The following is a 27,006-nucleotide window of genomic DNA, read 5'->3' on the forward strand; positions in this document are numbered from 1 at the left end:
CAGAGCCGTCCAATCGCACTTCACGCTTGCAAATACTTGATCTCTGATTGGTTCTCACTCTGGCAATGCCAATCTTTTTTTTTTTTGGATCATCAATCCTGTTCGAGTCTTGTTGACATCGGATGAACTGTTACCACACACACACAGATCAAGAAATTCGTGCTTCAAGTAATTTACAATTTTAATAAGTACGATGACATCAACAAAGGAGAGTGTATTTTTGGTCTTTTTATTCAACTTACATTTTTGTTTCAATCTTTCAAGTAAAACAATGTGGAATTACAAGGGAACATAAGGAATGTAACAAATTAGAATAGAGACAAATAAAAATAAGACCATCACCATATTCTACTAAATACCCCCCACACATCTTTCTGTCTAAAAAGGGCAAAGAAAGCTATCTTGCAACTCACTTGACTGCCAATGTTCAGCAAAAAAATAAGATATTTCTCTTAAGCTCTTTCAGGTGTTTCCTACCGGCCCAGCATCGGTCCATTCATAAAAAGGACCAATACTCCAGAAATAAAAATAGCGGACAGTAGCAAATTTCACTGGAGAACTGATTTCAGTTTTGGTTGCACATAGACAGAAATTGTGTTGTTACAAAGAAGGGTGGAAGAGCTTATTACACTTAAAGCACTACAGATGACCAAACTTCTATACGTTAACATGGATCCTTGTGTGGATCAACAGGCACTCTCATTTGATCAAACTCCTTTAGATTCTGTGTTTGAGAATACAATTTAATGTGTAAAGATGATCATAATGACTAACACTTTGGGAAAGAGATAAGAAAAATAGCAAGATGTTGTCTCCCATTTCTGTACTGATATAAAGCAAAATGACAAGCAAATTTCAAGATTCATCACAAGCTCAAGAGATACACTTACTTTAGAGCTTACAAAATGCAGTAAGGTAACAGTAAAGATGTACTGACAAGTTGATGTTCTGAAGAAAAGAAAACCCTAACCAACAATGCAATCCTCCAATGTCTGGGACATTTCAGATGTGCAAATGGGGAAAAGCAGGCAGCAGCAGAATTTTAAAGTAAAGGACTGAAACATTACAAAGGACAAGTGATCTAAGCAAATAGTAACTCCTGCATAGTGCAGAGGGAAAAAAAAAAATCACATTTTTTATTTAAATTTTTTATTTTTTAGACCTGCCCTCTTCTTCATACCCTGGAAGATAAAGATATTTTCATAATTTATCAACTGACTTGAAAAAAAATTGTCAAAACAGCTGACAAATGTTCCAGAATGCAACAGTCTAAAAACTTTACAATTGTACAATCCCCACTAAATAATTTCAATGTAGCATTAATTAATTTCTTCCTCATCAATACCGTTTGCAGCACTCGTAAACTTTGTAAAAAGTGTACAATCTATGCGACCAATCTTTTAACACATACTTCACATTGTACTTCCAGTCTTTATGATTACAGTACATAGTGTGAACAAATAATAAATCTTGCCTCTTGCCCAGCTACTTTGAAGCTCCAAAGTCTTTGTGGTAGGGTAAAATATTATCCAGGTTTTAACTCAAATTATTAGGACATATTTTTAAATAGGTGACCAAATCTTCATCATTGTCCTGAATCTATAGACCCTTTCCACATTATAAATGGCTTGACTTAAGATAGCGGAGAGGGCAAAGGCGAGGTCAGATCTAATCACAATGTGCAAAAGATCTCTTTTTCCGCCGTCTTGTCTCATACAGCTAAACCATGGCCTTTAAATGAAATTGACCCACTTTCCTCCCAAAAAATAGTTCTTGTCTAAACCTAAAGATAATTTCTCTGTACCCATCACGTCTTGGAGTGCCGGTTTTGGGTGGATGAAGAACGTGTGTTGCTAGCTGGAGTACGTGCCTGAGCAGCTGCTATTGCAGCTACACTCCTGAGAACCCTGTTCGGGGTCCCGTCGCTGGATCCAGCACTCAATTCAAGTTTGTCCTGCTTCTGGGACCTCTTCTCTTTCCTGCTCTCCCTGCCTCTGCCTCCATCACTCTTATGCCAAATACTTTTGCCTCTCTCTGTATCACTACCAGAGGATGCTGCCCTGGAACGAGAGCGGGTGGGCTCTGTACTCCGTGAGCTCAAACTGTGGGTGCGCTGGCTGCTGTTGCTGCTGCTGCTACTCCGACTTCTACTGCTGCCTGCTCCTCTTTCACTACTTATACTACTGCAGGCACTATGGCCTCCTGAAGACCTAGTCTCTCTATTTTCATCTTCACCTTCTTCCTTCTGATCAGATGTCTTTTTCTTTTCTTCTTTTTTAACCCTTTCTGTTTCCAAGGGGGGAACAAGGCTGCCCGGTCGCTGCCGAGTGGATCGAGCAGAAGAAGAGGACTGTGGTGATTCATTTGACTGATTGGGGGTTTGCCTGCCACTCCCTGCTTTACTGTTAGACATCTTGGGAGAGTCCTGTCCTGTTTTACCCTTGGGTTTACTGCTTTTTTCAAAGGACAGCAGTTTGCTTTGTTGTGCAGCAGTCTTACTTCTGGGGCTGGGTGTGTCTGGTCCTCTTCCCCTCATTGCCAAGAGCTTGGCAGCAGCATTAAGGGCTGAGCAGCGTTTGCCCAGTACCTCAGGTTCAGGGGAGGCTACAGTATTGGGTTGTGGGCCTGCAGATTTCCGGGCTCCTCTTGAACACGTTTCACCACTGGACTCCCCTTCTGTGGTATTGGTGGTTTTACCCTTCTTGTCTGAACTCCCCTGTTGTCTTTTACTGCTCTCTTCATTTTTAGCAATCACGCCACCTTTCTCCAACTTCTTTTGAGCCGATCTTGTCAAACATCTTTTTATGCTATTTAATTCCTCAGAGTCTGAAGAAGAAGAGGAAGAGTTGGACTGGTGCTTTTTGTCAGACTCTTCTTCATTTTTTTCTTTTTCAGACTTTATATCTTCCTGTTTCCTTTTAGCTGGCCTCCTATTCTCTCCAGCCTTTTTGGACTGGGATGATCTTGTTCCACAGGAGGATACAGAAGATGGGGAAGAGGAACGGACTGACTCCTGGCTGCTTTGCCTACTGATGCTTCGTTTTTTGGCAGAAGTTCTGGTCTCTTTATACTTTCTTGACTCCTCTTCTGATGGCTTATCAGGTCCATCAATCTTAGGGTCATCATGGGACTCGATATCTGAATTTGATGAGGCAACTCCTGAGGCACCAGGTGTCTGTTCCTTTGGCAATCTAACTGATTTCCTTCTTTTTAGCTGAGATAAGATGCCGTCTTTTTCTCCTGCATCATCCTCAGCAACACTGTCTATTTCCATTTTCTCGGTCTCCCTAGTCACAACCTCTTCCTCAGTTACAACCTCCTCCTTGGGTGAATGTTGGCCTTCTTGATTATCAGCCATGGTCTCCACTGGCATGTTTTTGGACTGAGAAGAATCTGCATCTGTATAATTGGATGTGGACAAAGAATTAGTTATCTGATTAGTGGTAGATGGAGATTGTGAAGACGTTGAAGACATTTTGTGAGATTCAAGTGCTGAATCTGTTGCTGCTTCGATGTCTGTAGTTTGAGGTTGTGAGGGAGGAACAGAAGTTTGATCAGACTTAGGTGTGGATTGTTGGACTGTTGACACAGTCAGTGTAACAGTAGGTTCTTGTGCCTCCAATTTAAATGAAGATGATTCTGGCTTAATCCCAGAAGTCAAAGAAGGTGAAGGAGAAGGTTGGGTGGATGACTGATGAGTGGGAGTAAGAGATACATCTATACTGCACATGTGTTCTATAGAGGTTTGTGGAGAGTCTTCAGTTGTACTGGTTCTGTGTAAGGGCTGTGAAGTGACTTGAGTCAATGTATTTGAGGACTGCAAATTATCTTTTTGCTGATTAACTGTGAGTGAAACTTCCTTGGTTTCTACAGCAGCCGCGGAGACATTTGAAGGCTCTGAAGATGCTGTGATTTCACTGGTCTCAAAAAGTACAGGTGTATGGGCAAGTTCCTCTTCGTGGATGGAGACAGTACAAGTGGGAGGCTCTCTGAGAGGACTTGGAGGATGTAGTGTAGGGGAAGAAGCTGTACATGTCTGAGAGATTGTTGCTGGTGAAGTGTTGTGTGGGGAAGTTTCAAATGTACTGGTGTCAGAGTCAATCCATGCAATTATGGGGTTCAGATTGGTGTGAGTTTCACCATGCGAGTCTACACCAAGTTCTGATGTAGACGATGACATATTTTGAGAGTCTCTATGCATAGAAGACAGTAAATCAGATGTAGTTTTTTGATTCGTTTCAGAATCTAGTTTAGAAGATGATACTTCAGCAGCATTTGAGGGTGAAGTGGGGTTGAGTGGAGAGCTTATTGGTGAAGTATTACTGACAGCAGGCAAAGTCACAGGCATAACATTGGACCTTGACAAATTAGGCTCCTGGGAGGAAGGAGCACATGTAGAAGGAGAAGATGGGGATGAGCTTGTAGTTGTGGTGGAATCTTTACGGGGACGACCCCTTTTCCTTTTTGGTGAGTGAGAGGGACTCTGCTCAGGACTGGTTTTCTGGGTTACTGGTGTCTTCTCTTCTCGCAGCTCTAGTGCCTGTGGGGGTGTTTTAGGTGGCCTGCCCCTCTTGCGCTTCATTGCCATAGAGTCACTTGGAGCAGCCCTATCCTTGTCTGAATTTGTTTCTGGTTTCTTTGGTGAGAAAGCAGATCTCCGATCCACCCCTCTACCTCGTCCTACAAATTGCTCTCCTAATTGTGCAGCCATTCGAGACTCTGTCTCAAGCCTTCGGCGTACTGGTAAGTTCCGTAGGACAGGCATATCTGGTGAATGGTGTGCTGGGGAACAAGGGTGGTGCCCTCTACCTGGACTAATCTGTAATGGAGAGGAGGCCTGATCCTGCTCTTGTGGTGGTGGTGAAGAAGCTAAGGATGTGGGCACTTAAACACTCTATAAAGAAAAGGAATAACTATCATGGCTACCTGTTCAACTAGAGCAGCGATTTCCTGCTCCGCCTTGGAGAGCTCCTCCTCTTCCTGGTCTCTGCTGTCACCATCATCCAGAGGGATGTTTTCATTAAACTCTGCAAGCTCAGCCACCTGCTCAGCCTTGGCTTGAGATGCAGCCACTATATCCTCTTCATCCTCAGCACGACACAGGGCCTAGTATTAGGAACACATTGAAATAACATTTTCAGTGGTTTGTAACAAATGAAACAAATTTCTTGCAAACAAATGAATATATGCAATACAAAAAAAATTATATATTCAAAATTACCTGTTCCAAAATAGTAGTTTGTTGTTTATTTACAGACTCATCATCATCTGACTGAGGCACACTCAATTCAGCCTCTTTCCTCTCTCCCTCTGACATATCAAACAACTCCCTGATAGTTTGCTGTGGGAACGAGACAATGGGGGAATCAATCCTTCCAAAATTTAATCCAGGCTAGGATTTCACAATGAAAAAAAAAAAAGATTAAAATTAAGCCATACCTGCTTGAAAAAGGTAGTGGTAAAGTTTCCACCTTCAATTGCCATGTCTCCCAACATCCTCTTTTGATTGGCTTTTTTCAAAATATTTTCTTCAACTGTGCGTTCACTGATTAGCCTAAAGAAATATTTTCAATGTCAATGTGCTTCCAATATCAGTATATTGTTTAAAAAATTGTAAGCATTTGTTTAAAAAAATAAATTTACTAAATGTACAAAAGTGTTTAGTTTTTCCGTTACCTATAGATGTGAACATCTCTTGTCTGTCCAATTCTGTGGCACCGGTCCTGAGCTTGGGCATCCATGGTTGGATTCCAATCACTGTCATAGAACACCACTGTATCTGCCCCAGTCAGATTAACACCTACACCTCCACTGCGGGTGGACAGGATGAAGCAGAATATGCGACAGTCTGCATTGAAGCGCTCCATCAGAGCCTGAAAGGTAGACAATCATTCCAATAATGTCACATATTTTATATGAAAATCACAAACACACTATTAAGAGTACTGGAGTGTCTAAAGCAGTGTTTCCAAAACGTTTTTTTGTCGCGGCACCCTTTGGAAATTTCTAACTTCGATATGATAATTTGAAAAGTATAGATATTCGGTACAACAGGAAAGAAATGCAGAATATAATGTCATACAGATATTTTTTATATTATTAAAAAAATTTGTCCATCAATGGTGGCAATCAGTAGGCTAATTTCTAATGAAGAGACAATTTTTTTTTTTTTTAACCAATTATCCAAATAATGCTTAGTCCTAGAAAGTTATTATTATCAGAACATGTGAGCATAACATAGCGGCTCACAGATCAATGAATGAGAGGGCAGCGTTACCAGAGTTGCCCATATACCACATCATGTTACAACACAGTAGGGCTATTGCAGACAGAAACAATACTGTACTACATCGATGTTTCCGGTCACCTCAATTTTTTAGTGGACTTTGCTGTTCCGATTCGCATGAACGGTATACGAGTGGAGCGACTGAGCGGAGCACACACGCATAGAGCGGGATAATACACAGAGCATCACACCACGTGAAAGTGAAACCTGAGCGGTGAACTAATTTTCGGCATCTCTAATTATTGGCGACATCAGAAATGGATATTATATAATAGATGCTTTTTTTGAACATTTTAGCAATTTAAAAATATTTTAAAAATGATTTTTTTACACTGCACCTGCACTTGACAGACGGCACCCCGGTTGGGAAACACTGGTCTAGCGTACTAGAGTTACCTGTCTCTGTTCTACACGTGTACTTCCATCCAACCGTAGGTAAATGTGCCCATGGTAGTTGAGGAACTGCTCAAGTATATCCAGCATACGTGTCATCTGAGTGAAAATGAGGACTCTGTGCCCTTCTGCCTTCAATTTTCTAAGCAGGAGGTGGAGTGTCTGCAGCTTACCTGCACACAGATAAACAGCCAATTAAATGGTCTCTTCTATTTATGATTTTATATTTTTTGGTACAACACAAATGTTTATTATGTATAAACATGGTAAATCTAATAAGAATGAAATCCTTAAATGCACACTGCACTGGGATCACAGTACTTACCGCAATCATACTGAATAAGCCTCAAGTCAGGGAAATGTGTCCTCATGTTACACTGGATGCGATGGAGCGTTTGTGTAAGTGGGGAGAGATGGGAAGATAGAACAGAGGAGATATGGCCTTGCTGGTGTCTGAGGGAGGGAGGTGGGTGGCAAGTGTGCATGGTGATAGGCTTTGCTTCCACTGGAGGAATGACAAAAGTGAACCTGTGGAATGAGGGCACGCATTTAAGTGTGGCACTATTATTGACAGCTGCAATTTTTACATTTAATTCTAAATTCAAGTTTAGTGCAAGTTTGGGAGCTTTACCTTTCTATGATCTCAGAGAGAAGTTGAAGCCTCTCCTCTGAGTGGTGGATGGCTTCCTTCAGGACGTGGCTCTTTTCCAGGAAGCTACTGGTATGGTGTGATTGAGCAGTGAGGCAGGAGCTATAACCTGAGTAGCTCCAGTTGTTTATAACAGGATGTGGTGGAGATGGACAAGGGCCTGGGAGGAACGTTAGAAAGTCCAGCACCTCATGGCCATACACAGGGCTAGCACTGCAGTGCAGATCGTTGATGCGCATGATTTGAGAGATTCGGTTGTCTCGCTGAGCCTTTCGGCAGTCTGCAAGCCATGACTGTCAAAACCAAAGTAACAAATATGTGAATGGGACAGATACAGACAAACAACTAATAGATCACAAAAGTTATATACCAAAAATAAGCGTTAAAATACTGTGCAAATATGCAATTTCCTCTGACCTAAATGCATTATGATGTAGTTACTGATGCTTGCGTTAAGAGTAGGGATGCACGATATATCGGCCACCATATCGGTATCGGCCGATAAATGCTCATTTTTTCTGTTATCGGTATCGGCCTGATAAGAAAATTTGGCCGATATCTTAAAGCCGATAAATAATGCATTATTTCCTTCAGAGACACTTCAGATGCGCGCTGTTCGTTTGCAGCCTTTTGTGCAATTGTACATTGTAATATTGTGTTTATTTGATGTATATCTGATTTATCTCATATAGAATGCGTTTGGTTAAGTTAAAAGAGCGCTTCAGTTTACCAGTGAGGTATCTATATTTGCAAAGTGTTACACCCTCTGATGTGGGTTGTCAGAAGACTAAACTGAGATTTAAAGTGGAAACAGTGTTATGCATCATTTTGAGTTTAAGAATTAATAAATCAATTTAAGATTAACTCTCCATTTATTACCATGTAGAAGGGGGAACGTGGTGGAGGTGGCGGTTGAACACGGGGACGCTGAGATGTTGACCCACTGCTCTGAGATGAGGATGCAGGCTTAGGAGTGCTCATGCGCAATGTAATCATATCATTACCACTGTCCTCACGTACTGATGATGATTTTGCCTTTGTTACTGAAAAGTACAAAGTACTGAATTGCTTAATTGTTCTACTTGATATTCTTTTTTCTTAATATTTTGCTTGAACTTCGGTCACAAACTCTCAAAATCACATCTGGGCTCAACTTACCTGTTGGTTCTGGGGCTGGTGGTGGTGGTCCCTGCACTACTCTCAATACAGGACGAGTAGGTGGAGTCTGGGAGGAAGCAACAGTTCGAGGTGGAGCAGCATAAACCGGAGGCCGTTGTGGAGGCTGTGAAACAGTGGGTGCTCTAAGAACAGGGCTTGAAGTACCATGTGGGTGAAGGGTGACCGATTGAGGAGGAGCAGGACGAGGAGAAGGAGGCACAGCCAGAGTCGGGATTGACCCTCCTTCTTTACTTGGTGCCTGGCGTACAACAATCTTTACAATTCCAGGTCCACTTACCATGGGTGTTGGGACTGCAATTAAAAACAAGGAGAGTTTAGAAACTACACAAGTATTTCACCTGGAAAGAAAGTTCAGTTAGACTGGGCACCAGACAATGGATTACAGTAGCAGAGCTATCAATTAAATTTCCGGCATTATTAAATACACTACTGTCCAAATGTTGGGGTCGGTAAGATTTTTGTTATTTACAATGTTTTTGAAAGAAGTCTCTTATGCTCAAAAAAAAAGCTGCATTTAATAAATTAAAAAAAATATTACTAATCTTTAAAATAACTGTTATATATACACTGTTATATATAATAATTATATTTGAAATGTTATTTATTTATTTGATGGCAAAGCTGAATTTTCAGCATTCATTACTCCAGTCTTGTCATTTTTCTTCAGAAATCATTCTAATCTGCTCAATATGGTGCTCAAGAAAGATTTTTTTTATTATCAATGTTGAAAACAGTTGCGCTACTTACATTTCAGCACATTACAGTTGTGCTGATGTACATACATTTCTTTCCTTCTTGATGAAATAGAAAGTTCAAGAGAAAAGCATTTATTTGAAATGGAAATATTTTGGAAAATTATAAATGTATTTACAGTCACTTTACCAATTTTGTGCATTCTTGCTGAATAATTTTTTTTCCTTTCAAAAGATAAAAACTGACCCCAAACATCTTAAACAGTAGTGCAATAATTTAGTCTCTTAACTCTGGTGAAATATGGAAAATTACAACTTCACAAATGTAACCTGCATACATTAGACTTAAAGGAACAGAATAAAATGGAAAATGAGAAAAGGAAAAATTCTGAAATGAGAACACTGCTTAATCCACTCAATCGTAAAATAAAGAACAATTATATAAAATAAAAACCAAACCATCTCAAACCTCATGTGCCTTCTACAACATCTGACTTAAAATGTGCAGTGGTGTTTGCACTTATCTATTTCAAATACCTTCATTCAACAGGACCTATTGAGTTAGTAGCCAACAAACCATTCGAATAAGTGGTCACATGCAGTTAGGAAAAAAAACAAAAAACCCTGTGCCAGAATACCCATGCACATGCTCTGCTGAGTAACAGGTAGTGTGGTACCCAGGATACAGGCTGTACCCAAACAAGGATGAACTCAAGGACAGCGCCAGTACCTTGAGTAGCGGTGAAAGGTACTGCTAGTCCAGAGCAGGTTGGGATTGTGCTGGTTGGGTGGGGATTTGCTGAGCTGCTACCTGACTGACTAACTGTGTGAAGAACTGTCACCTGAGCTGGCTGACTAATAAGGTGGTGCTGCCCACTACTGGAAACCAGATGCATTACATTTCCTAAAAAGCACAACCACAGAAGAAAGTGTTAGGCCATAGACCACACCAAACACTCAAAGAAAGACTGAAGGCGTGCAGGAAAAAAAAGCGAAACCTATCCACAGCAGGTAGTGGATTATTTACACACACAGATTATTCATCTATTTATGTGGAAGGCAATGGATACCTTGGATGGGTCGTGGCTGAGGAACAGGAACCTGGTTCAGAGGAGTCCCAGAGAGTGTGAGCTTGTTGCCCTGTAGCTGGAAGGTGACTGGTTTACTGCCCTGAGAGGACGACACTGGTCGGCCAGCCAGGGAGGCCAGCTGAGCGATACTCACAACTTCACCGGCTGTACATTTTGACAAATCAAAGAAAATAATTTAACTTGTTTATCGCTATGAAAAAATTAAGTGTGATAAAATGGACTTACATGGCAAACGAGCCTGCATATCTGGGCTGAGAAGGACCCTCTGAGTCATAATGTTGCTTGGTGGTTGAGGGGGAGTGGACACAGTTGTGATGCTGGACAGTCCTGAGGGGCGTACAGTTACTGGCTGGGGGGCTGGCGGCCTGACTGCAGGTGCAGAAGGGACGTTGCTAGGAGCCACTGGAGTTCTTGGAGCAGCAACAGGAGTAACAGGACAAACTGGAATGAGAATAAAACGTTTTTCTCTTCCTGCAATCACATGAGTGACACACTTGCTGATTAGGATGTTAGACTTGGCCCCTTGAACTGACCTAGAGGTGCTGGCTGGGAGGGAGCTTGGGAAGGGGTGACCTCTGTAATTAGAGGCTTTGGAGTCTGAACCGTTGTGGTGCTAGGACGAGGGCTGTTTGCTGATGAACGCCCATCAGATTTAGGAACAGGCTGAAGCATCCTGCAGAGAAACAAGAACATGTCAAAAATTTAAGACAAATTCTGAATATCTTCAATCAACTCAAGCATATATACCATACGTCAAAACTGTGTTTGAGACTATTTTGAACAACATACCTGTTGACTTTCATGCGAACAGGCTTCGGTCTGGGAGGAGGATCAGGGGACTCCATGATCTCCTGAATAAGTTGATGTGTCACTTTCCTCTGAGGCAGGAAAACATCTGCCTGGTATCTAGACACACGCTGCTCCAGGCCAATCAGGTCAAACAAGGACAAGTCACAGCGCTTTGAAAAAAAACAGACATTTTTGTATTAACCTTCACTGAGGGTCCAGAAAAATAAATAAAAGAATAAACATTAGAAACTTCCTGAAAACAGAAATGTGTAAAAATGTGTCAAGCAATAGATATTTTACCATTTATATCACTTTACCATGTATGTCACTGTAACATTAATGCACTCAGTGGAGAGGACCACTTTATTTACATGTGGGAATGATGAAAAACAAAAAAACAAATACAGAGCAGGAAGTGTCCCAAATAATGATGAAAAGGTTTATCTGTATAGTGCTTTTCACCAAACTTACATTTCAGGAATATTGCCCACCCCCTATCCCTAGATGGAAAAAATTAATGATAAGGGGTGTCCTACTCCTGGATCACCACAATACTGGAAAGTTTAACTTCAATCCCAATGAAATACCTGAACCAGCTAATAGAAGGGTGTATCTGAAATTGCCCCATATATAATTTTTCATTAACAATATAGTCCACTGAATGACTGAATGAAAATGAGTAAGCAAATACTGACACTCACAGTGCATGGGTGTTCTCTAGCTGCAAGCTAGTTCATTGGTTATACACTCATTTTTGGGGTGCATTGTGGGATTGAATGAGTGCAATCGATAATGTTCACTATAGCACTATATAAGGGTATAGGGAAATTTTGGATATCCACTGTCTTCATGATTACTAGAAACGTTCATGCGTGTTGGGGGTAGGCTGTATCTAAACACAGCAGGACAGTGGCCCCCCAGGACAAGGATTGAACACCCCGATATATCTAAACAGGCACACAGGACAGTCAGGGTTTAGTAAATGCTGTCTTCAATCATTTACCTCAAAAGGTGAGGTCTCAAGAGCCCGCTGAACCAGTGAAGCAGTAGAATAGACTACGGCCTTTGTGATGAAGGGGGATTGTATGGGCCTTGGATCAAACAGGTTGGGGTGATTACACACTTTCCGCAGCTGCATCAGGATGTTGATCACAGACATGAAATGACCGCTGGCTAAAGTCTCTCGAGTCCTGGGAGTATATGGTACAGGGCAAAAAAAATAAGACAGTAAGTAAAAACGTAACCTAACACCTGAAATATGAATAAATTAGTCAATCAATTATCATCCAAGGCCTGAGTTTGGAAGTTATCATCAACAAAGGAAAAATGCCTTTTCTGTTTTATTTACTCCACCCATGTCTGTTTGCCCTGGTTACTTACGAGGCCTGGGCCATGAAGTCATCATAGAGGAAACGCTGTCTTTTGGAGAGTCGACAGCGCACAACATGCTCATACTTTTTTGGCATTTGTTTCTCCACATCTGCTTTGATTCTTCGAAGCAAAAAGGGTCTTAGCACCTAGAGAGAGAGAGAGATGTAGGAAACTTATGTAAAGCTAAATGCCTAAATGTTTCCCTGTAATATTACAGTAATAATATTACAGTCCCTGTAATAAACACAGGCAAAAATCATAAGAAAAACATGGGAACTATGTTTGTGCTGCTTCCATAAATGCAATAAATTACATAAAAATTCCTACATGATTCATAAACCGGTACTACCTTGTGAAGCCGTTTGACCAAGCCCTCGTTGTACTCCTGGCTCCCTTCAATCATCCCAGTGAGTGGGTTTGAGAACCACTCCTTGAACTCACGATGGGACTGAAAAACGTGCGGCATAAGGAAGTGCATAAGAGACCACAGCTCCATTAGACTGTTTTGGAGAGGGGTACCAGTGAGCAACAGTCGCCTCTGGCTGCATGGAAGACAGAGAAATGAGTGAAAGAATAAAATAAACTCATTACATCCTAATCATTAAATGAGTTTTTCCACATAAAACGTAAAGAAACAAAAGTCAGAATGGGACTCATAAATGATCAGGTCCTTCAAAGAAATGAATGTATACAAGTACCTGTTGAAATTGAGCAGGCTTTGCCAGCGCTGGGACTTAAAGTTCTTGATGTTCTGGGCTTCATCCAAAATGAGGTACCTCCAAGACTTACGTCTAAAAGCCTGATGATCTTGCAGTACTAGCTTATACGAGGTGATGCAGACATGGAAAGCATTGGGTTTGGTCCAGCCCTTACAAAAACAAAAAGGAGAGAAAACCAATTATAAAATCATGAGGATTGAAAGGCTAAAATTCACAATAATTGTTTTAAAGAGTTTTGTGGAAGTGTATTTAAAATATCTTAATTTGTAATAAGAACTATTATTTCATTCATTACTTGTCTCTTGAGTTTGCGCTCCTTCTGGCTACCATAGTAGGTGAGGATTTTGAATCCTGGGCACCAACGTTTCAACTCCATCTCCCAGTTGAGCATTACACTGGTGGGCACAATGATCAGATGTGGACCCCAGTTACCTATAAAAGGAAAAAAAACAAGAAAATATTTGTTCATCTGCACTATATCCACTATATTTTCAACACACATCATAGGGAAAGGAGTACTTATGTGGACTTATTACCCTTTACACATGCTAGATGAGCTAACAAAGCGATGGTCTGGATGGTTTTGCCAAGCCCCATTTCATCTGCAAGTATGCCATTGAGTTTTTTCTCATTCATGGTGACCAACCAGTCCAGTCCAATGTGCTGGTACTCACGCAACGTACCATGAAGCAGGAATGGAATTGGTGTTTTGACCTTGTGTTAAAAAGAAACCACACAAGTGCAGTTAAGGATAAACAGAAACTAAGTGTTCTTCAGCCAGTTTTTCTGAAGGTTTGTGTTGCTACCTTTGTTGTTGCCAGTGTATATCCCTTAGGTTGAAGGCTCTCGGCAGTAGCAGCAATGTGGCTAATTTCTTTCTTAGGTCGGGGAGATGTTGGTACAGCAGGACTATGGTCTCCCTCTCTCAGCAGAACTTCCATTCCCTCTCCTCCATCATTGTCATCCTCATCATCACTCTCCTGCACATCCTCATCCTCCTTTTTTTCATCACTGTCTACAGCCGCTTGGGAATCTGAATATTGAGTAAAACACAGTAAGAAAGGTTGATAATGTGTGGCATTTGGTCACTTCATACAACAGCTCATAGGTTTCAGTGGCTCTATCATCATAAACTTCAGCTCACCTGAGGAGGAGCCACTATCATCAGCACTGTCCTCTCCCTCCGTCTCTTCCTCCGCCTCCTCCTCAGTTCCCTCTGATTCTTCTGAGGAGTCTGGTGACGCTGAGGCTGATGGCTCCTCAACATCAGAGGCATACGCTCCTCTGTACTTTTCTAAGAGATCTTCCATGCTCATTTCCCCTGTGAAACAAAGGAACCTCAAGTGACAATATGACCTCAGGAAATGACTGCTTAAATTAAACACTCTTCATTATACAGTTCAAATGTTTGGGGTCTTGTTTTTTCCCCCCAAGAAATTAACACTTATGTTCAATTGATAAATGACAGTAAAGACATTTATAATGATTCAAAAGATTCTAAAAAAATTATTCATCAATAATAAATCTTACAGACCCCAAACCTCTGAACAGTAATTGTTTATTTAAAAATAAAATAAAAATAAAAATACACTGCTATGCCTGAAAAGAATTTCAGTATTTAATTTACCCTCTCTAGCAAGGTCATCAAGTTCCTCTGCATGGTCTCCATCTCCTTCAATAACTTCCTGGGCCGCAATTGTGTCTTCTTCATCTTCCGCTGAAGATAATTATAAAGTAACACAAGTTGCATATTTCCATTCAAATCAATAGGATACCCAAGTTAAGTGTCTATCTAAATAAAACTCTACTAACCATCTTCTTCATTGGCACTAAATTCTTTGTCTTCCTCTTCAACCGTAGATGATGTAGTATCTGAGGCTTCTTCTTCTGATTCAACGTCCTGTGCAATTAAAATTAAGTAAAAAAGAAAAAAAAAAAAGCCAGACTGTAACAAGCGGATGTGAACAGTGATGGACCATAATCACCACATTAATTGGAGAGTCCAGACCGTAACATAATGACTACGTAAAACCAGCTGTTTTGGAGTTGATCCAGGGAGACTGCTGTACCTGGGGTAAAGTTAAAGTACTGAGCAGCTGGTCCAGAGGCAGAGTGCCCTCCTCCCTTAGTAACTCTATCTCTCGTCTCTGTGTCTCTGCATCATTTCCCTCTTGTTGCTCCTCTACTTCTATGGTCTCTTCATCATCATCCTCCTCACAAGGTGGCTCAAAGTCTCTATCTGCAGCAGAAAAGGGACAATTTAGGGCTGCGTTCCAGTCTGTTTTTTTTTATGCCCTTCACTCGCAAACTTCCTTCCGTCTCGTTTACTCGGATGTATGTCATTGATTACGTTGCATGAGTGCCCACTTCCGGCAGAACCCTTGGAATGGGCTGAACTGGAACGTCCTAAGCCCTTGATCACTTAGAATCAGCTATGGAGTTGGTTTATTGTTTAAATTTTTCCCTTATGAATTTGTTTGGTGCAGCATTCTATATGTATATAGGTATGTTTGGGCTGTTATAAATGTTAAAAAAAAAATATTTATATATTATAGAGTTTATAGAGTTTGTTTGAGGTGGGGATAAATTAAACTCGATCTGCGATGACATCACAATCGTGTTGCATTGTGGTCTATGGAGTGGCTTGACGTGTGCATATGAAGCAGACTCGCTCCCTCGGTCAAAATCGAGGGGTCGAGGGTCTGTCTATATAAACTTCCCTCGTCCACTTCACGAAGTGGAACGCACTTCAAAAAGGCAGCGGGGATTCCCCCGAGGGGAAGTGCTTAGGGAAGTTTGCGAATGCGTGTCTAAAAGTGGAGTGGAACGCAGCCTAGCTGTCTAAACTAAGTGAATACAAAGTGAAAGCAATAACTTCCTGAATCATGTGGTCAAAAATATATCAAAACCTATTGCCACAAAAACACTCACGAGAGTAGATTTTCAATTCACTCATTTTAATACAGCACAATCTACATGTACAGTCATGGCCAAAAGTTTTGTCAGTGACATACATTTTGTGTTTTGCAAAGTTTGCTGCTTCAGTATTTGTATATTATTTTTCCACATGTTTCTATGGTATACTGAAAAACAATGATAAGAATATCATAAGTTTTAAAGGCTTTTATTGGCAAAAAAATATAATGAGTCAATATTTACAGTGTTGACCATTGTACTTCATAACCTCTGCAATTCGCTCTGGCATGCTGGATATTAGCTTCTGGGCCAAATCCTGACTGACGCCGATCCATTCTTGCCTTATTAGTTCTCGGAGTTGATAATTTGTGGGCTTCTGCTTGTCCACTCGACTTGTGAGGACTGACCACAGGTTCTCTATGAGATTAAAATCTGGGGAGTTGCCTGGCCACGGATCCAGCCACTTCTTTATCACTCTTGCTTTGTGACAAGGTTCTCCATCATGCTGGAAAATGCACAGATCACAGACCAAATTGCTCATGGATCGTTGGAAGAAGTTGCTCTTGCAGGACGTTTTGATACCATTCTTTATTCTTGAAAACGTTTTTGGGCAGAATTATAAGAGCCCACTCCCTTGGTTGAAAGGCAACCCCACACATGGATGGTCTCAGGATGCTTCACTGTTGGCACAACACAGGACTCATGGTAGCGTTCACCTTTTCTTCTCCGAACAATAGATTTTCCAGATGTCCCAAAGAGTCGGAAGGGAGCTTCATCAGAGAAATTAACTTTGCACCAGTCTTCTGCTGTCCAATCCTTGTACTTCCTGCAGAATTTCAGTCTGTCCTTGACGTTTTTCTTGGAGAAAAGTGGCTTCTTTGCTGCCCTTCTTGACACCAGGCCGGTGTCCAAAAGTCTTGGCCTCGCTGTGCGTGCAGATGCTCTCACACCAACCTGCTGCCATTCCTGAGCAAGCTCTGCACTGCTGGTGACACGATTCCGTAGCTGACTCCTCAGGAGGAGACGGTCCTGGCGCTTGCTGGACACTCTGGGACGTCCTGAAGACTTCTTCACTGCAGTCGAACCTCTCTCCTTGAAGTTCTTGATGATCCGGTAAATGGTTCTTTCAGGTGCAATATTCTTTGTAGCAATTTGCTTGCATGTGAGGCCATTTTGATGCAAAGTGATGATGGCTGCACATGTTTCTTTGGAGGTAACCATTGCTAACAAGAACACAATGATTGGAAGTGCTTCTTCCCTCCTTTTATAGCAATCAGTCTGCCCTTACAATCTACTTAGTATGATAGTGATTAACCTGACTAGTACTTATTCAGACTTTCACACGTGCTGCTGATATAATTAGTCAATTAATGTTAGCTGGTCATTTTGTGTCAGGATAAAAAAAAAGAGTGAAAAATGTTTTTTTAATGAAAATGTAAATTTTTTTGGCCAACGAAGCTTTTAGCAATTATTTTAAATGCATCTGATCACGCTACACAATAATCTAGAAACAATGTGAACGAACCACAACATCTTAAGCTGCAAACTTTGCAAAAGAAAATTTGTCACTGCCAAAACCTTTGGCCAAGACTGTATACAAAATGGCCCCATGGTATGTGGATACTTAAGTCATGCTTTAAAAAAAAAAAAGCGAATAACGCTTAACGATAGACTTCGCGTATTGTGTTCATATCCTGCTGTTCTGTGGCCACGGATTTGCGTGTCTTGTCTTTTTCTCCAACAGGTGACTTGGCAGGACCCTGTATGTTATGGTACTAAATTAGTTTTAATCGTTTAACCACCACAGCGTCTCGTCTCCATTGGCAACACGCACCATTTGAGTTGATTGCAAATGATGTCGCAGGTAACGAAGAGTGCAGGTGGCGATTGCAAGTGACATTGTAATTTTGTTTCTTTTTTTCTTGTCTTCACCACCTGGTTACTGTTGTAAAATGTTGAGAGATTCAATGTAAAAAAAAATATATATTTTTTAATTTAAAAAAAAGGTTGAAAGTGACGTCACTTGCGGAAGCACAGGTATCTGAGAGTGTAAGTGCATGTCTGCAGCCAAACCCTATTGGTCACGTTGAATTAGGCTACGTCCACACTAAGCCAGAGCTTTCCCTATCCAATCTTTTTTTTCACCTCCTCTCAAGAAATATTTGCATCCTCACGAAACCGACACAAAACGATGTAGTATACATGTCAGACCAGCATGTGGCGCTGCAATTCTGCCACAGAGATACACTAAAAACGGAGAAGACTTGGACTATGCACATAAACCTTGCACGCGATATACAAACGAACATGGAACAATACATTTATGTACGTGACGTAGCAGTGTCTGACTTGGGGCGAGACGTGGGCTGATGACGCCATCGTTTCAGAAAATATACGGATTCACTGTTCACACGAAAACGCAAGGGCGGCGTTTTCAGATTTATCCACTCTGGGACCCGGTTTAGAAAAATATCGGTTTCACTCTCCCAAAACGCCGGATCCGTCTGGATGAAACACCTAAACGATACAAAATTTATGTGTATACAGCTAAATGCGTCTCCGTGTGGATGAGGCCTTAATGAAAGCAGTTAAATCTTCTGTTTATGCGGGGCATATTTGGAGTTTCCGCGTGAGAGCACCCTCTGGCCTTCGGATGGAGATTTACTACTGATCACAGAACTGTGCTTCCCTGACAAGATGCGAATGACAATCACAGCTTTCTGCACAGCTTAAGCTTGCAGAGATGAGCAGCATTTACTACTGGCGCTGTGCATATATTTATTTTAATAAAAAAATCAGCCTTTGTGATTCAATAATCGCATCAAGCCAAATCGCAATTTCAGTTCGATTTCGATTAATTGTTCAGCCCTAATTTTAAAACAGTAAAAGTAAAGTCAGTCCTCACCATCTTCATCAACAGTATTTAGCTGTGATTGTTTGGAGACAGCTGCAGTGTCTGAACTGTGTACAGGAGCAGCCTGCAGGGACTGACTTAACATGTCCGAGTAACGCTCTGTCTGACCCACGATGAAATCCAGCTGAAGATCTAGAGCCTTCTTCCGCTTCTCTTCCAGTCTGGACTGTTGTTTATACTGGACTACCTGTGTACAGCAATGGACGGGAAAGAGTTTAAAGTATGAATCATTGAAAGTTTTTAATACAATAAAGGTTTCATCCCAAAATATAAATAAATATAAATAAATAAATAAACAAAATTCACTGAAAGTCACCTTCTCGACGCTGCTCCAGAAGGAACGGACCTCCTTGGCAATAGAAGAAGCAACTCTTCTCAGTTTGGCCTGCTCCTCTCGTTTTGCTCTCTCTTCCTTCTGTCTCAGCTCCTCATGGTGGCGCATCACCATCCGTACTACCTGAAAATGAGTTCAGATTGGTGAGATAGATGCTCTATTATCACAACATAAAAAAATAGCACGTTTCAAACAGGACAGTATGAATGTACCGTTTCTTACCTTTCGGGCCACACCTCTTTTCCATCGCCTCTCTTGTGCAAAATCTGCAGAGAGCCACTGCATTTCCTCACAGAGGTAATCCCAATGCACTTTGGGCCGTACTGGTTCGGTTATACGAGACAGACGTTTTAGGGACCAGAAACCTTCACGTTTTAGTGCAAGGGTACGATGTTCTATTTCTGCTTCCTGTTAAAAGTACAAAATAAATTTGTTAATAAAAATAAAATAAATAAAATACAAGAATAAACATCCACTTATAACCATTATATCACTGTATTTCTGAAAGTAAACGTTTTAATGTGTCCTTCTCTTACATGTTTTGCCAGTTCTGCCATATCTGTATGCTTTGGCGTGGATTTCAGTGTGGTTGTTTGCTCTGACTGAGAACAGCCAACATAACCCTGGGACGAAGTGGAGGGCATGTTTCTGCCATGAGAGTTGCGTACTGGTGAGGCCCTGCCTGTGTGAGAACGCATCCAGTCACCAGATGAGGGAGATGGACATGGAACAGGGGAGGTGGAAGAGGTAGAGACTGCTGTAACCTTGCCTGCAATCCACTGGCAAACCTTGGGAAAGACAAATAAAACAGTGTGTCTGACTGCGTAACTGCACAATATTATTCAGCATGGAGTACAAAAAGAGATAGAGTGCCCAAGAAGAGATAAAAGAGCTTCATAAAAACAGCCTGGTCTACAAGGACATCTTGGTGAGCAAACATCTAATAGCCTCTCTCCTAATTGCTAAATAATACATGCTACTCTGAATGATAGAAAGATGATAGAAGATGAAATAGTTTCATACACTCAGCTCTGTTTTCCTGTAGATTTATACTTGTAAAAAAAACAACAACAAAAAACAGGATTTTTTTAAACTAGTGAGTTGAAGCAGTGATAGACCGATATATATATATTCCAGGTCAATAAAATGGTATTTTTTAGATTTTTGGCATTTACCAAAAACCATGCCAGCCTGGCTTACTGAACACAAGTTTTACTTTCCCACTTTTTGTGAATTTAAATATTGGGTAAAATAAGTGTTCACTTCAGTGTCCGCATATTAGTTAAAAATGCATTTTCTTAGCCTACATACCAGAATTTTTATTGGGTACCCCACTTTCTAGATGACAGTATTTGCCATTACAAAAACCCATATCGGTCAACCACTAGTTGGAAGAAGCAGAATCATTGCATCAGCTTGCAATGATCAGATCTGAAGGATGCCTGACACCTCTTACCTTCAATAACAAGCCTTGTTTGTCTGTCCTGCTCTGCCCACGCTGGAAAACACACATGGCTCAATATACAGCCAAGAAGTGCACTAGCATCAGATCGTGGCTTTAAAACGGTTATGGATAGTGTACACAGGCTCAAAAACATCTGAATTATAAATACACTTTTGCTGACTACTTCTGATGCTTTCATTGTGACTAAACATGTACATCAAATACAACAAATTAAATCACTGCTTCATCATGGTTAAAGTCATAATAGGTCAGTTAATAGTTTATTTGCTTTTACCTTGTTCGCTGCTGGACTGGGCGTAGCATTGCTATCCTCATTCTGGACCTCCATTGAGCTGTCAACCTCTCCATCGCTGCTCTCTTCTATAGAAGCGTCAAGTGGCTCCAGGATGGTGTTTTGAGCATCCTGCGTTGTTGACAAAAGTTCATCCGGTAACTGTTGCTGCTCCAGCTCCAGATCACCCCCCAAAGACATTGAATCCTGGCATGGTGTACCAGCCAAAGACTGTTTACACCGATTCCCCTCTGGGACAACACTGGATACAGTACCCCACACATCTCCAGCAGGAGGAGGAAGGTGGCTTTGTGAGTTATGGAGTTGTACTGAAGTTGATGAAGTGTTAGCAGAGGATTTGTTTTGAAGCAACTTGTCAGAACTATTTAATTTATTTAAGTTTTCTTTCTCAGAGCTGTTCTGTGAAAGTACATTAGAATTGGAAACAGTCCGAGAGAACTGAGAGAGAGTGTTTGAGACAGGGCGGTCAGCAGGCAACATAGCATCCTCCTTTATGGTGGAGGATGCAGCTGTATAAGTTTTAGCAAGGCACTCTGAAGCTTTATTTAATCCATCACTGGGTGATCCAGCCAGGACAGGTGAGTTCTGCTTGGTTGAGATCCTAGCAGACAGGGAAGAAGGTTGCTTAAGGGCAGGGCTGTCAGCCTTCTTTAAGATCAGTAGCTTTGGATCAATCGTGCCACAAGACAATGAAATTAATGACACACCTGGTGTGTTTTCCACCACACCAGATTCTTGCTGTTCTCGCACAGAGTCAAGTGTGACGTCCATCACCGTGCATGTTAACCCTGTCAACGTGTTTGCAAGATCAGTCTGACTTGAATCATCATTTTGCTTGACAATTATAGATTCTTCTTTTTGCGTAGAGGGCATGGTAAGTAACTCTTCTGTGGGTTTGAGTGCATCAGGACAAGATGAGGTCTGATTCCCTAGATTACTCTGGGCTTGCAAGTCTTGCATCAATGTTTCCATTGGTTTCTCCTCTTCTTTGTCAGTTAACAGCAGCTTAACATCACCGTGAAGGGCACCTGATGTAAAGCAGGGCACAGTGCATTCATATACAGCAACAGTTGACTGGGATTCAGGGCACTGCACCAGAGACTCCTCGCTGACCTCCATCTCTGTATGCTCAGACTGCCCATCTATTTCGCTTACAACCAGCCAGGTATCCTCCATATCTGGCTGCATTAAAATACCTACATCGATCAAATCTTTCACCTCAACAGCACTGAGAGCCTCTGCACTCACTTCCTGCCTCTCTTCCACATTCATGACACCTGCAGTATCATTCAGGCATATCTGAATCTGTGAGAGTTTATGATCAGCTGGAAGGGACTCTTGTACATGTTGGACCATACAGTCAGAAAGATTTGGCTGATCTGATTCTAGCCCCTCTAAAGTCACACAGTTCTCCGTGTGTGTGAGCAGCACGCTCCCATCCTGATGGTGATTTGAAGACATGGATATTTCTATTCGATTGGCACTGTCATTCTGCTTCAAAATCACATCAGAAGAGCCGCAAACCATGACTTGTGATCTTTCATTCACCTGTACATTGTCAGTGCATGTCCCATGCCCTGACAGTTTTGGTTCATCAACAGAAATGTTGCGAAATACTTCTTTAGCAGCCACATTAAAACACAGATGACCAGCTACAGGGACTTTCTCGTTTCCTTGCCCCTCCTTTGCACTAGTCTCTTTACCCAAGTGAAACATTTTGGGGGTTTCACTTAAACTTACATACGGAGAGCTTAGCTCTTGCACACACTGTGTATTCTCCGGCGGGGTGGGCACACCAGGTGTTTTTGTCCTTTGTGAAGCCTTTTGTGTTTTACTGCAGTCCTCCGGGGGATAACAGCTGCCCTTATCAGGGTCATTTGGCATGCTATTTCCACTGATGAGGGTAATGTGCTCCCCTCCTTGTTTTAATGATGCATATCCTGAGCAAAGGGAATTTCCACTATTACCTTGTTTTGTTCCCAAGGTTTGTCTAATTGGACTAACTGCTCCTTTGTCTGTTTTAGCCAGATCTTGCGTGACAACTTCCATAGCCTCCTTAGAGTCAAGTTTACAATCCTGCTTTGCTGAATTTGTCGTACTTTGTTTCTGTGGGATGCCAAACACAGAAGATGTGGCAGTCTGATTTGTCTGAAAAAGGGCAGTTGTTTGGGGCTGCTCCATGTCTCTGCGTGTTGTCTTAACTGCACTTGAGACTGCTGGGATGACTTTTGTTGTTGGGACACAGGGGCTTTCTTCAGGTGCGTGCTTTCCAGACATGTTCTTGTAGTCCAATTTGATTGTTTCTGGAGGCAAGGGTCCCTTTTCTGTCTCAATAGAGGTAGAGACACCCCCTGCATCTCCAGGGGGTTGGATCCAATCTTGGCAGCGGCCTGTGCCGGATCCTTCCGCCATATCGGTCTCCCTGTATGCAAGGCTTGCTTGCTCTGTGTTACACCCGTAAAGGAAATCTGTCCCTCTCTCAAAAAGTCTGTCTGGGGGAGTCTGACCCTCCAATGTGTCTGTAAGGTTTTGTGTGTCTTCAGCAGTAGCTGACACCAGTCCTCTTTGGGCAGCTGATATCTCCGCTGATTCCTCGGTGCCGCTGTTTCTTTGAACGTAAGCGATGGTCTGTTCTTTACATGCAGCCTTTGAGTCTCCTTTCTGCTGCGATCCAGTGGCGACATCAACCGATGATGGTGGTAGAGTGGCAGCTGTGACTGGCTGCAGGGCATGCTGGGGAGGCCGGGCCACATTCTGCGCAACCACGGCGGTGCCACCCAGCACAGCCACTGCCGGACAGGTGCGCTGCTGCACCGCCTCTTCCCCAAACTGTCCTGCTTTAGAACCGGCACTGCTACACACTAAACCTGAAAGAACAGAAGTGAGATGTGGCGTGACTAACCCTTTACAAAATGCACAAATACATGACACAAATGTTTAGATGAACGTATAAACAATAAAAATTTTCAGGAAGTATTTAAACATCGAAGCTGATACAACAGCACTCTCACTAGCATCTGAAAGCATTACAGAATTAGCCAGAGAAGCAAGGGGTGGAAAATGTAAGAATTTTATGAGTAACAGACATTACTATTCCACAGAAATTGTGTAACTGTACACCAGCCACGGATTACGATCGGGTCAACATATAACTTAAATGGAATGATTAAATAAATACCTGTATGTGATGAAGCACCAGTCTCTTCCGTGATTTCCACTTCCAGGATGCTGAGATCAAGGGTACAGCTGCATCTGAGGATCTAAAGATAAACAATTGGAGTAAATTTCATGCATTAGATCATCTATTTGTAAAATCAAACCTAAAATCCTAAAGAAACAGCAAGAGCATGATCCGACATATGAGGGGGAAAAAGTGCTTTCTTAGAATGCAAGGTATAGACCAGGGGTAGGCAAGTTCGGTCCTAGAGAGCCGCAGTCCTGCAGAGTTCAGCTCCAACCCTGAAAAAAAAAAACTCACCTGCCTATAGCCTTAGTAATCCTGAAGACGTTGATTAGCTTGTTCAGGTGTGTCTGATTAGGGTTGGAGCTGAACTCTGCGGCTCTCTAGGATCGAACTTGCCTACCCCTGATATAGACGAATAAGCTGCAGCAGGACTATGTGAATTCCTCAAAACTCTTCTGCTATACGTAGTCAGTGGTTAAAATGCAAGAGCAGCCTAACAATTCAGAGCAAACACAAGTAAAAAGAGCGTTTCTCATGGACTGGATCTACAAAGTTACGAAGAAAACTTTCGTTTAGCAACACAGTAAATTCATTAGAACGTTGAGCTACTATTAAATCTTCCAAACAGCCGGCTTCTATACTAAAGGAATGCATAGACTAGAGCATATATGAAGAAAATAGTGTCGTGTTTTACTGGAACATTAACTGCACACCTTGTTACTTAAATGTTAAAAATAAAAATGCTGTACAGCAGGACAATTAACATTAGTCTCATTCAGTAACTTATAGTTACAACAGTGCGGGCGCTTCACGTTCGGCTAGCCTTTAGCGATGACTTACCGCTGAATCGGACGTTATTCTCCTACGACTGCTTATAAACTTAAGAAGATAGGATGGCGGTTGACGTTTAATACCGAATACGGATAACAAATGGAGCCGGCAGTTCTGTATGCATGAGGCGGGCGAACACACATGGGCCTTTAGCAGGCTAGGCAAAGCTAATAGCTCACAGACGTTACAATGGAGCCGACACGATAACGTTTCGTTTTTGTTGTTGGCGCTTAAAAGACAGGGAGCTACAGTCCTAAACTGTTCTGTGTAATAGTTCGTGAGAGGGCGTCTGTTATTATATAATTTTCTGACTCAGACAAACACACTGACATATACATAAATAACGTTACACACACCGTCTCAGGCGCGCGCTGAACACACACCGCTCGGGCAAAGAGCGCGCGTGCACACCTCGGCTTCCATAAGAAGTTGTGCAATGATCAAGAACAAACTATTATTCATTATAATCCATATCGAGGGGTTTTAAAGACTTGTCACTAAACATAAACGTAGTACTTGTCATTTTCTTTTACACCCTTTACAGAAGCGACCTCTTGACGTCACCGCGCGGGGTCAAGCTACACAGAAACGCCAGATGCCGAGTCGGATCTTTTCTAACTGAAAGTATACGAAACAGTTGCTCTTTTAATAAATGATATCTTATGATTGTATTATAAACTTTGTAAAACTGGCAAGATATATGTAGTGCTTTATCGTACTGATGTATGCTGTTTATATTTGGGCTCCAAATGCCTTGACATTACACATTAGGCTACATAAAATTACAATAAAATAAACGTATTAATATAATGTAATATAAAAAGGAAATTAACAGCAATATGTGTCTGCATGCAACTTTCACTCAAGTTTTACAGCACGTAATATGCCACGCCGAGATGGGACCACTGGATGACAAAGATTCACTGAATCGGTTCTCAAACCGGGTTTTTGATTCGAAAGAACCGATACACACAAATGAGTTGGACTTTCCATCCACTAACGTCCAGTCAACAAATCTACAGGCTGTTCTGTGGTACGTTGTATATTCTAGATTCGCGAATCTTCATTATTTTAGTAATACATTTGTTAATTCGGAATGTTATATGAAAAGCGCTCACATTAAACACACCGGAGGCTAAAGTAACGCACAAAAATGATAACTTGGTTGTTGTTTCACTTGCAGTGACACGACACTTTCGTTTTCAGCTCGCTGCCTCAAAAGTGTGCAGTACCAAGAAATCAGAACCCATCAGATTTGCTCAGGTTTTGTTAGATTCGCGAATCTTCATTATTTTAGTAATACATTTGTTAATTCGGAATGTTATATGAAAAGCGCTCACATTAAACACACCGGAGGCTAAAGTAACGCACAAAAATGATAACTTGGTTGTTGTTTCACTTGCAGTGACACGACACTTTCGTTTTCAGCTCGCTGCCTCAAAAGTGCAGTACCAAGAAATCAGAACCCATCAGATTTGCTCAGGTTTTGGGAGCAATTCTTTATGTTGCACCAAAAGTAGATAACAAACATGAAATGCGCTGTTGATCCAATCAAGTCAGCTCAATGAAGGCCGTACTGTGCAACCTTACAAACCCGATAAATACTTTCAGCACCCGATTGCTTGAAAGTCAGCTTGTCCCGCCATGTCAATTCCCTCCTCCTCCCCTCCCATCACTTCCTCCCCAGCATTCCCCCCTCCTCTCACCACCGCCATCTTAAGTTCCCACCTACCTGAAATTTCCGAGCACTTTTCTTTTACTAAATTCTCGCTGAAGGAGTCGCCATCCGCTTCAAATCGTACTCAATCCGTGTTGAGACTTTTCCAAACTGCCTCTCGGTACCCAGTGAGGTACTGGCAGGTTCGCAGGCTCAAGTCAAAGAACGATCCGAGAGAGACTGG

At 41.7% G+C, this 27,006-nt stretch overlaps 1 protein-coding gene across 1 annotated transcript; it reads right to left on the reverse strand.

The window, feature by feature from the left end:
• Positions 1-215: 215 nt before the first annotated feature.
• On the reverse strand, positions 216-25,480 carry LOC107582813 (helicase SRCAP-like). The gene is made up of 34 exons (XM_016268834.1): positions 25,462-25,480; positions 24,269-24,350; positions 21,073-23,957; positions 20,790-20,831; positions 19,870-20,121; positions 19,556-19,741; positions 19,316-19,456; positions 18,991-19,186; positions 15,239-15,408; positions 14,982-15,069; positions 14,797-14,886; positions 14,314-14,490; positions 13,976-14,202; positions 13,706-13,883; positions 13,465-13,601; positions 13,149-13,318; positions 12,800-12,992; positions 12,460-12,596; positions 12,083-12,269; positions 11,080-11,249; positions 10,824-10,963; positions 10,516-10,731; positions 10,270-10,434; positions 9,930-10,103; positions 8,487-8,798; positions 8,208-8,371; positions 7,311-7,621; positions 7,005-7,207; positions 6,683-6,852; positions 5,677-5,873; positions 5,440-5,554; positions 5,222-5,341; positions 4,927-5,106; positions 216-4,885 (listed from the first exon to the last, which is right to left on the reverse strand). The coding sequence occupies exons 3-34, from the start codon at positions 23,500-23,502 to the stop codon at positions 1,808-1,810; spliced, it is 10,716 nt and encodes a 3,571-aa protein (XP_016124320.1). The 5' UTR covers positions 23,503-23,957; positions 24,269-24,350; positions 25,462-25,480; the 3' UTR covers positions 216-1,807.
• Between the last annotated feature and the right edge of the window lie 1,526 nt (positions 25,481-27,006).

This window comes from Sinocyclocheilus grahami, unplaced genomic scaffold (assembly GCF_001515645.1).
Source record: "Sinocyclocheilus grahami isolate Dianchi unplaced genomic scaffold, SAMN03320097.WGS_v1.1 scaffold47.1, whole genome shotgun sequence".
NCBI classification, from domain to species: Eukaryota; Metazoa; Chordata; class Actinopteri; order Cypriniformes; family Cyprinidae; genus Sinocyclocheilus; species Sinocyclocheilus grahami.